This window comes from Haliotis rubra, unplaced genomic scaffold (genome assembly GCF_003918875.1).
Source record: "Haliotis rubra isolate DU_JTF1 unplaced genomic scaffold, ASM391887v1 Scf435, whole genome shotgun sequence".
In the NCBI taxonomy this organism is placed as follows: domain Eukaryota; kingdom Metazoa; phylum Mollusca; class Gastropoda; order Lepetellida; family Haliotidae; genus Haliotis; species Haliotis rubra.
This window is the reverse complement of record NW_025767119.1, coordinates 649,059-660,744: the sequence shown is the minus strand read 5'-3', so window position 1 is coordinate 660,744 and position 11,686 is coordinate 649,059. Positions and strand designations below refer to the sequence as shown.

The following is an 11,686-nucleotide window of genomic DNA, read 5'->3' as shown; positions in this document are numbered from 1 at the left end:
GATTTTTGCTGAAGTCATCCAAATCGTTTTTTTCTATGAGCTGACAAGTGCAGTTCCCGGTTTCTGGGTTCATGACGTAAGCAACTCCTGAACAAAACATAACATGCAGTCTTTATGAAGTTGATTAAAACAGTACATAATTATTTCTCTCACATATCTAAACTAGTGCTCAAAAGAAACGATACCGCAAAATATCACATAAAATTCACAAAATTTAGCCATGTCACACATGTAGAGTCATCCTTTCGGGGGACTAACGGTGCAACAAGTTAACGAATCGCCTAAACGTCGCAAAGATCTGATTTAACACGAAATGCACGTGCATACTGACGGTATAAAACAGCTCACCGGACACGTGAACAACACAGTAGTAAAAGAACACAACAAATATGCCACGTTTGCTGCAAATCAAAAGAGAGAGAGATGTCGCAATGGCTTAACAAGGAACTATCTACTCCGTCACTGCCAGGACGTTCGGCTGCACCTGAGCAACTGTCATCAGACTGATGCAACGACAAAGACAATCAGGCAATACGTCAGACAGGTCTAGGAGTGGTCGACCACGTGTTACAACGCCCGGTGATGATCGCCACATCCGGACATCATTTTGTAAAGGCGACGTCAACGGGCATTAGGACACCGTATCAGTCGCATTATAACGGCGACTAAGAGCACTACGTCGATCCAACCGCGCATCATTTTCAGTCGGCATACGTTGGCAGATATAGACGGCGGTGATGTTCACTGACGAAGAGAACAGGGTATTCGAGCAGGTCGATCCAAGTCCGCAGAGTGCATTTGATTTTTAGAACCTGTGGATTATTCATGGACGTCAGGGCCAGGCGAGTTTGACGCATTGGAAGAACTCATACACCCAGACTGATAATCGACTTTTGGCATAACGCTAACATCGTTGTCTTGCCGTGGCCAGCATGTTCTCCCGACATAAAAATAACACTTATGGGAAGACTACCAGCGCCACCTGTCACCGCTAAGCAACTAGAACAATGTCTCCAGCAGGAATGGCAACGGATCGCGCCTAACGTCATCTTACGTCATCAATGCGTCCGACGTGTTTTGGCGTGTATTGAAGCCATTTGTGATCACACAGATGTCCTCCCTTTAGTCAAACACCCCAGATGTCAGACAGTACAATACATAAAATGATTTTGTTGAGTGGACACAAAAGCAAAGGTTGTTACCCATTATGATAATGGACTAGCCCAACTGATAGTCCTGTAGTCAGACACTTTGAAAGAATAAGGTGAAATGTTTAGTGTTGCATAGATACATTTTTTGTTTTTACATATTTGCAAATAAGGCACACATGTTTTAACAATAAAGCACTAAAACTAAATAAAGCACTGAAAGTCAGATATATTTTAGTTATTACTTTATGAAATATTATATCAGCAGAAATAATATAGCAGCACTAGAAATCAACACGTTATATGCATTGATATTGTCAGTTTAATACAGCTTCACTAGCCTCTCCACAGCATCCAGGTATGGGATGGGAGTCTTCATCTCTCCCTCTAGCTGTTCCTGCAACCTCCCCAGTCGGCTGTTTATTTCTCTACACACTCTCTGCCGTGCTGGAGATGTCCAACTGGACAATCTCCAGACGGTCTGCCACCTCGATTTTCTTCAAAATATGGATCAGGCCAAACACGTTAGTGTGTCGACATGATAGGCTGGCATTCAGTTGGCTGTTGAACCCTTCAAGGCACCTGTTAGGTTTTGAGCCGAACTGATGATTCCACATGGGCGATGGAAATAGGGAGTCATCGTCCCTCACGATCGTCACTATGTAGTCGTTGAATGGAACAGCTACTGGCACATCAGGACGGGTTTCCATAGCAACCATCCAAACATCTTGGATGTGGGCCAACGGAAGAAGAGGCAAGGCGGATGCCCGTCAAATCCATTTCTCCACTTCATGGTCTTCACGGTAGGGGGCGGTGGGGTAGTCTAGTGGTTAAAGTGTTGGCTCGTCACGCCGAAGACCCGGGTTCGAATCCCCACATGGGTACAACGTGTGAAGCCCATTTCTGGTGTCCCCCCGCCGTGATGTTGCTGAAATATTGCTAAAAGCGACGTAAAACCAAACTCAGTCAGTCAGTCTTCATGGTAGCTTTCGAAACAGTCGCCTCTTACAAGCATTGGTTGCTGAAGACAAATTCTAATCTGGATCTTCACGGGGCTTTTTTGTATATGCGTTTTTGTGTGGCTAGAGTCACCTACAGTGGCGCTAAAATCAATTCGTGAAGGTAAATCATCTCCATCTCATCTGCGGAAACGCATTGATTACCTGAAGAAGCTAAGATCGTGTTGTAGAGTCAAGGCGAACTTCGCCGACCTACCTGTATTAAAATCATGTACTTCAGTCAGACGGGGTCCATCATCGGCCCCGTGCATGGTTTGTTCAGGTGTGTAGGAAAATTTCGTTACCTGAAGCTTCGTGTCATAACTCTCCTGCAATCAAACGAGTTCGTGATTAATACACACTCTATTTTAAAAAAAATAACATTGTATATTACCAGCGTCATAGCAACATTAGACATACATGCAAGGGAAATATACTCTTAAAAAAGTGGGGGAACTGAACAAAATGGGAGTCAATCAATGTTATGATAATAATGAATGTTTTGTGAGAGCATCTCCACTTGCACTTCCTTATGACATAGTTGTTTGTACAGTAATCACCCCTGAAAGATGACTGGTACATGACGTGAAATTTGCATGTGTACGATTTTCATTTCCAAACGAAAAGACACCGGCCAGAAACAAACACTAACAGGTGTGTGATGCAAGACGATTGTCAAAATTAATGGTCTACAGTGATTTATCGACCTTCTTGAAAACCGACAAAATCAAGAATGACACCCCATGAACGTGCATAGGGCTACTGTGTTGTGCACGTGCATCCCATGCATTCTGTTTAGGGGCAGTGATAAAGAGAAATGGTGGTGTGTTTATGTGATGTCTGTCTTAAAAGTGTGTTAACGCTTTTACTTCCAATACAAGTTGAAAGTTCGGGTTCCCCTACTTTTTTAGAGTGAACATGCCTTTTGCGGTTGAAATAGCTAAACTCATGTGGTGATACGGATTCGAACATGCTTCATTATAAATGATTTGTATTAAAGGTTCACAATGCTTGAGAAAATCCGTATACCTGAGGCTGATATTGCAAATAGACACTGTAACTCTGTCAAGTTTTACACCTCTTACATCCTTTCACGCTTTATTTATTTAATTTGATGGGGAAAAACAACCATCCAGTAATCTTGATTAAAGGCAGACATAACGGGACTAGTACACTAGAGATATTTTTTTAAAGTACTGTACCATAATACATGAAACACAGACTGGATTCTATGCTGAATTTATGACATGTATAAAGTGTTATTATTAAACAATGTCCCGATTTTATCAAAGTTAAGATTCAAATTGGGCAAATAGTATGAATGGCATGTTGAAGTGAACACCTTGTCGTCATCACTGACATAGTGCACGCTCACACGCACGCACGTTATACTGTTCCTCAATTTGGAAACGGTCTCTTGAGTAACTCAATGGCCGCCTTTAGGTGTAAAACAGGTTCAGGAAACATGTATGTCTAGACGTTGTGTTGTCAAGACGGAGCTGATTTACACAGAGCGCACCAAACGCGACTATGTATTGAAGTTAATTAGTATGAAAGATTAATCAAAAAGATTTAAATACTTTTTAGCATAAACGCACATCAAATTAGACACAGCAATAGGAGTGAGTGAGTGAGTTTAATTTTACGCCGCACTCAGCAGTATTCCAGCGATATGGCGGCGGTCTGTAAATAATCGAGTCTGGACCAGACAATCCAGTGCCACCCGATCCCGTTAGTCGCCTCTTACGACAAGCATGGGTCACTGAAGATCAATATTCTAACCCGGAGTTTCACGGGTAGACAGGGATAGGAAATCGAAATACAAGCGAGTCTACACTGCCAAGCAGACAGAAACAATTGTCCGACACTGGGGGTAGCTTATTGTTTGGGAAAATAGCTTTCGCTGCTGAGAAACCAATTACTTGAACCTCCTGCCTTGTCGATCCTCCTGCGTGTGATATGTCCTACACACATTTCACAAGGTATGAACACTGCCTGCCTTGCTAGCTCAGCTTTAAAGTGACGTTTCATTTAGCATTCTCGGCTATGACTTTATTTACTGAAACCTAGTTTGTAGACTCACCTTGTAGTAGGTGATGTGTCGATGAACGTTGCCCCATGTTTCTGCTGTAAATGATGCTGCAGGTGCTAAAGCTGGGAACGATTTCTTTGGCGTTCTACCGGGGCAGGTGATCATATCAGGTGTCTGTGACAGACGTAAAAACTTTCAGACATACCTTTCGTTGAAACCGACAAAAAAGATGACTTAAATATTTTCACGAGACTTAGATGTACTTCATTAGACTCCCTCCTTCATGCTGACCACCCACCCCCCACCCCCCCCAACATTATACACCCCAGTCCGTTTTCTAAAGGGTCGGTGGGGTAGCCTAGTGGTTAAACCGTACGCTCGTCGCGCCGATGACCCGAGTTCGATTCCGCTCATGGGTACATTGTGTGAAGCCCATTTCTAGTGTTCCCCACCGTGATATTTCTGGAATATTGCTAAAAGCGGCGTATAACTCAAAACTCACTCGCTTACCTGAGATGACTGACTGAGTTTGGTTTTACGCCGCTTTTAGCAATATTCAAGCAACATCACAGCGGGGGACACCAGAAACGGGCTTCACACATTGTACCCATGTGGGGATTCGAACCCGGGTCTTCGGCGTGACGAATCAACGCTTTAACCACGGGGCTACCCCGCCGCCCTTTACCTGAAATGCGTCCTCGAACTGTATGAAGTTCTTGAAGTGGAAGAAGTTGTAGACATTCTCGTAGTACAGAGGGTCCGTCACGCTGATGTCCTCCCCAACAACGGTGGCCCGGACGGGGGTGTAGGGCCAGTTCAGGGCGGTGTCCCAGGCGTTAGCGTCTGAGGGACAAGAAAAGATGTTCTCAGTTTGAAAAAAATATGAAATAATCATTGATTGGGAATTTTAGTTTTGTCATTAACAGCTGAACCGCTAGAATGGGAAAACGTCGTGTTTATTTCTCGCAGGAATGAAAATCTAGGTTGAGCGGGAGATGGGAACACAAAATGAAAAACGGACAGCCTGAAGACACCTCCCCACCCCACCCCACCCCCAACGGCATGTCCCTCCTGCACCAAATGATACGCGTCTTTCCTATTACGCCCAATGAATGATACGCCCCTTCCCTCCTACATCCAAATGATAGGCTGCCTTCCCTTTTATACCCAATGATACCACTGTATGAAACTCCCCCAAAATTCTGGCAGACTACAGGGCTGGCTACATGTACAATATGCCAGCCCTGGCCAAAACTTATCTGCCCGCAAATAATTTAGGTTTGACAAGAGACGTAGTTCATCATCCATTTCATCATTTATTTTTACGAGTGTATTAATAATGATTTATTATCCTGAAATATGATGAATATCTTCATATACATGTTAAAATTTTAACCCAGCCGTTGGGCAGGTGAATTTGAGCATCTGGCAGTCCGTGTTGAAAGTAACCTGTCCCGGGCAGTCGGGCAGGCAGGTATTTCGAACGCTGATGATACGCCTCTTCGCTCTTACACCCAAGGATACGCCCCTTTCCCTCTTACACCCAATGACACGCCCTTTCCCTCCTACACCCAAATGATACGTCCCTTTGCTCCTACACCCAATGATACGCCCCCTTCCCTCCTACACCCAATGATACGCTCCCTACCCTCCTACACCCAACGATACGCCCCCTACACCCAATGATACGCTCCCTACCCTCTTACACCTATTGATACGCCCCCTTCCCTCCATCACCCAACGATACGCTCCCCTCCAAGATATTTGTGGTGTCATTAGAAATCATCGTGGTTACCATGAACGAAAACTGATTGGCTCCAAACCCCACTAAGACTGTAGCTAAGTAAGAAACACGCTCCACCCACCTGAGAAATACCACATGACGATGATGTTCTTGTTGTTGTCGCCGCCGATAATGACGTGGGTGACAGACCACTTCCTGACCGGGATGCCCCTGATGATGTCACTGCCCATGTAGGAGTAGTTGTGGCTTTTGTCGTACACGAATATGCCCGCGAGGGAGGATATCTTCCCTTTCCCCAGAGCGTCCGCCGTGTAGCCGATTAGATCCGACAAGTGTCCCGCACCAAGTCCAGATACATTACAGGTTCCTGGAGTGTTGAACGAAATGCGCAGATTTAAGATACGTTGTATCCCGTCAACATCACTACACTATTATCCAGTTTGTGGTTAAACGCCACGCTCAGCACTTTTCCAGCGACAGGATGTCGTTCAGTAAATAAGCAAGTATGAACCATTATAAATTATAATAATAAGAATTGTTAACATAAATCAGTGCAATCGACAGGCATCAAGGAAATATGCGAGGCTGACCCCGATCCCGACAGTCGTCTCTTTCGACGAGCATGGATTGCTGAAGACATCCGGGTCTTCACGGATGGAAATGATTCAGTGTAAAGTCTACACTATCGTATCTGATGCTGGGTTATTGTGAACAGAGGCTTGTTTCCAACAAAGTTTCCTACATTGGAATGGAATAGGATAGGACTAAAGGCTAGAAACTAAAGATAGGATAGGACTAAAGGCTAGAAACTAAAGGTAGGATAGGACTAAAGGCTAGAAACTAAAGATAGGATAGGACTAAAGGCTAGAAACTAAAGGTAGGACAGGACTAAAGGCTAGAACCTAAAGATAGGACAGGACTAAAGGCTAGAAACTAAAGGTAGGATAGGACTAAAGGCTAGAAACTAAAGATAGGGCAGGACTAAAGGCTAGAAACTAAAGGTAGGATAGGACTAAAGGCTAGAAACTAAAGATAGGATAGGACTAAAGGCTAGAAACTAAAGGTAGGACAGGACTAAAGGCTGGAAACTAAAGATAGGATAGGACTAAAGGCTAGAAACTAAAGGTAGGATAGGACTAAAGGCTAGAAACTAAAGGTAGGATAGGACTAAAGGCTAGAAACTAAAGATAGGATAGGACTAAAGGCTAGAAACTAAAGGTAGGATAGGACTAAAGGCTAGAAACTAAAGATAGGATAGGACTAAAGGCTAGAAACTAAAGGTAGGATAGGACTAAAGGCTAGAAACTAAAGATAGGATAGGACTAACGGCTAGAAACTAAAGATAGGATAGCACTAAAGGCTAGAAACTAAAGATAGGATAGGACTAAAGGCTAGAAACTAAAGATAGGATAGCACTAAAGGCTAGAAACTAAAGATAGGATAGCACTAAAAGCACTAAAGGCTAGAAACTAAAGATAGGATAGCACTAAAGGCTAGAAACTAAAGATAGGATAGGACTAAAGGCTAGAAACTAAAGGTAGGATAGCAATAAAGGCTAGAAACTAAAGATAGGATAGGACTAAAGGCTAGAAACTTAAGGTAGGATAGGACTAAAGGCTAGAAACTAAAGATAGGATAGGACTAAAGGCTAGAAACTAAAGAGATAGGACTAAAGAATGGGGCAGGCACTAAAGGCTAGAAACTAAAGATAGGATAGCACTAAAGGCTAGAAACTAAAGATAGGGCAGGACTAAAGGCAAGAAACAAAAGTTTTATCAGAGGCCACGCTGCCGAAAGCTGTTAGCAATCAATGGACTCTCTCGACAGAAATATTATGGACACTTCACTGACTGATCGGGGGATATTATCTACTCGTTTTTTTCCTTTTTAACAATTCTCACACTAACATTTGTGACTGGTATTCCTAGTCGAAAACGCAACTACAACGTTAAATATCGGTAAGAGTTGATTATTGATACTGGCCCAGTCCATCCAGCTGTGAATGGCTACCTCGTAAGGATGGGAAAGCAGCAAAAATTTGGTCTAGTGGCTGCAAGATTTGAGACTGATAATACGATGTCCCGTTGAAATTGATATCCAATGACCGAGGTAATAACATACCGTCGCCTCGAGCATGTACTATAATTTTATTATTGCGATATATTGCGATGCGAATGCATATATTGCGATATGTATTGCAATATATTGCAAGAAGTTTTTTCAACAAAAACAAAACAAAATCATCATTTATGATTAAGCTTTAATAAAAACTTTTAATCCTGACAAAATAAAAATGTAAATAATATTTGGCATGAATGAAACAAGGCAATATCCGAAGATTTCCGAGTGTTACGAAGTTTTCCGAATGCATGTCAAGATACCGGTTTTCGATCAGCGTATTGCAATACGTATCGTTTTCATGTCTGAACCGGTAAATACCGGTAAACCGGTTATATTGCGGAGCCCTAGCATGCACTAGTTGCCCGGATCGCTGTACCAATATCTTATGATAATAATATATTACCTTACAAGTCAAAACATTGAATACACAACAGTCTCGTTTCCTGCTGACTGGGTTCCGTTCTATTGCGCACCCTTGTAGAATAACCAGTCCAGAATTTTGAGACCAATTCATTCAACAGGATACATAAATATTAATCAGGTTTATTTGCTACATCTAAGCACTTGTATATTGCAACACTACGCAACTTCTAATGCTTGTAAAAACGTCGTGCAGCGTGCTCTGTCGTACAGCGTGCTCTGACAAACGGTAATCTGGAAATCGTGGAAATCACAAAACGAGGCTCTGCCGCTAGATAAATTTGTCGGTCTGGTACGGACTTGATATTTTATCAATCACATTGTGCGTTACAAAACTACACTGAATAAGAGCTAAGAACTAGAAATAACTGGTGTAACCAGTAAGACAGATGAATTGTGAATCATTTTACGACCTCATCAAACAGGGGCAGTCTGTGGCGTCTTAGATAAGGTCATGCTGCCTAAACCTCGCCATAAAATATAGAAAAACGAAGTTATTAAAGTTTAAATTTAAATTAATTTGTAAATACCATTTTCTTATGAAACAAGGAATTGGAATTCAGTGTAACCATAGTTGTTTGTGGTGTCTCTTTTCAAATTTACACGAGTAAATTCGGATCGGCTGAAAAGTAGGTCATTGTCAGAATAGGTCAATGAGACTCATGTTTCGGTTTGGTGTGCTTAGCTTTATGCTAGAAAAAAAAACAACAACAACAACAACACACACACACACACACACACACACACACACACACATCGGAACAAAGCAAAACAATACAAACCGCTGTGGTATTGCTGGAGTATGGCGTAAACCTAACTGACTCACTCACAAAGGGCACTAAGCACCTGCTACTTCCTAAGTCAACACAGTCAAATAGCTGGAATACTGCTTAGTGCGGCGTAAAACTAAACTCACTCACTCCCGTGACGGCAGTGGACGTACTCACTTTCCTGCATGTTGATTGTGTGGACTTCCCTGTTGCTGACATTGATGATTGTCTTCGTGACAGCGCCCTCTACCTTGTGACGTAACGACAGCTGATTGGTCGTGTTGTCGAAAGCCTCGTATGTTTCCGTTGACATGTTGAGTTCCGGCATTACTTTCTGGATGTAGACCTCATACACGAAGGGGAATTTAGGCAAGGGGAGGTAACCTGTAACATCATCATCATTTACAGATTAAAATCGTTAAAATCAGCTAGGACGGTTCAGGTGAACGTACCAACAACTTTTCGAAATTTTTTTTGAGTCCCCAACACTGACGCCTTTTGCATTACACGGGGAGTCAGACGGGCAGCAAACCCGGGCAGCATTGAGCGAGTGAGTGAGTGAGTTGAGCATGGTTTTACGCAATAGAAACGGAAGCGGGCTTCAGACGTGGTATCCACGTGGGGAATCGAACCTTGGTCTTTGGCGTGAGGAACGAACGCTTTAACCACAGGGCTACCCCAACGTCAGTCAAAAACATGATATACTATTCCAAACCTGAAGCACCATGAACAATGTTGAGTGTGACAGCTTGGTGCCTGGGATGCAAGCGAGACATTTCAGTGATGCCATTGTGTGCCCCGTGTTTTCCCCCAATCTTGTCAAGCATATTATTGACATGGTACAGAATTTAATGATATACAACTTTTAATTAGTTTTATCAATAACGGCATGATCAAATGTACTGGTGTGTAAACGTCTGAGGTATACGTCTATGTTTGGGACCATCTGAAATATGTCACACATCGGTTACCATGGCGACATATCTGGGCGTACTATGGGGCGGTTGGGTTCGATTTCCCACATTGTTAAAATGGTTCATTCTCAGGACGAGGACAACCTGAAATTTTGCATTCGCAGGACGTGGACAGACGGTGTAACTTTGATGTCGTGTGTTGTTTTTGTAAGGGATTAACTGGGAGGGAAATGCTAAAATGTGAACTGTTATCCGGAATTGTTGAAGTTTCATGAACTCTGTTCACTCTGGTACGCATGTGATAGGTGAGTGAGTTCACTCAGAAATTGTTTTCAGTGTTGATTGATTTCATAAAATATGTTCACTCTGAGTATACACCGATGGGTGAGTAAATGTACTCAAACGTTTAATCAGTGTCAAGAAATTGTACCAGATAATTCTGGCAAAATGAGGTAATCATGTATCACTTTCGCTATGGCAAACATACAGTTGGATTACAAATTCCTTCCCACACCCTGAAGTGGAAGATACATCTGCGAGAATGGACACACTTACAGAATCCTGAAGAGATGACGAAATGACTGGTGTTCTTGGCAACGTGCCATCAAGGAATGTAAATCAATTGTATGATTTGTATCTAACGTCAACGATATCCTCACCGAGCCGCCCAGTGCACACAATCACCCCGCTGTTCCGAATAATAATAATTGGTTTATTCAATAAAGGGGCCACAGGCCCATTATACAGTTATATGTCATATTCTACGGTCAGTCCCTCACTTCATTATTACATCAAAACGATTGGATCAACTAGCCACGAAACAAAACCACGTTAAATTGTTGATATCCAATATTGTTATTATTCAGAGATAACTTGTTATAACTGTTATAAAAATGTACAACATTACGCATAAATGTGAACCTTCACATGTATTATGGAGCGGCATTAATATACTCATGCCAATAATGGTTCTGCTAGTCTATATTGATAAAGATACGCATTTGATAAGATTATATTATCATTCTGTTGAATCAACCGTACCAAAAAACTGATAATTCTTACAAATTGATTTACTTTCAGTGAATAACGACGCAATTCACCACGAGCTAAAATATTTGGAACTGCCCTTGGAAGATGCAACATTTCCTTTAAGAATTTATCATGTACATTAAGAATATCTTGAGAAGGATGAAAACCCCAAATTTCCGTAGCATACATCAATATAGGTAATATCGAAAAGTTTTAATAGCACAACTAATGACAAATTTATAAACATATCGATTCCACTTCTTAAATAGAACAAGGCTTTCATATCCCAGCGGATAAGTGATCAAATTGTGCTCTTTGTGTTACAAGCCGTCAATCAATTTTCGGGTAGTCATGATTATTTTTTTTTCTCACTTTTTTCCCCAAAATTCTCTCATTCTGCTATAGATGGACCTCGAGAATGAAACCTCACTGACCAATAGTCGTTGTTGGCGTCGTCACGGAAGGTGTAGTGCGCACAGTTGTTGGTGTCGTCACTAAAGGTGTCGTGTG

At 42.2% G+C, this 11,686-nt stretch overlaps 1 protein-coding gene across 1 annotated transcript; it reads right to left on the bottom strand.

The window, feature by feature from the left end:
• Window positions 1–3,544: 3,544 nt before the first annotated feature.
• Window positions 3,545–10,060, bottom strand: LOC124289168. Its single transcript, XM_046725779.1, has 6 exons — window positions 9,949–10,060; window positions 9,411–9,617; window positions 6,044–6,289; window positions 4,864–5,021; window positions 4,230–4,352; window positions 3,545–3,583 (listed from the first exon to the last, which is right to left on the bottom strand). The coding sequence occupies exons 1-6, from the start codon at window positions 10,058–10,060 to the stop codon at window positions 3,545–3,547; spliced, it is 885 nt and encodes a 294-aa protein (XP_046581735.1).
• Window positions 10,061–11,686: the final 1,626 nt, after the last annotated feature.

Excerpts from the sequence above, each read along its gene's own strand:
- LOC124289168 (XM_046725779.1), bottom strand. The coding sequence starts at position 10,060 with ATGCTTGACAAGATTGGGGGAAAACACGGGGCACACAATGGCATCACT. Across the intron at positions 9,618-9,948 it reads CATTGTTCATGGTGCTTCAG|GTTACCTCCCCTTGCCTAAA; the intron begins GTTTGGAATAGT and ends ATGATGTTACAG. Across the intron at positions 6,290-9,410 it reads CACAATCAACATGCAGGAAA|GAACCTGTAATGTATCTGGA; the intron begins GTGAGTACGTCC and ends TCAACACTCCAG.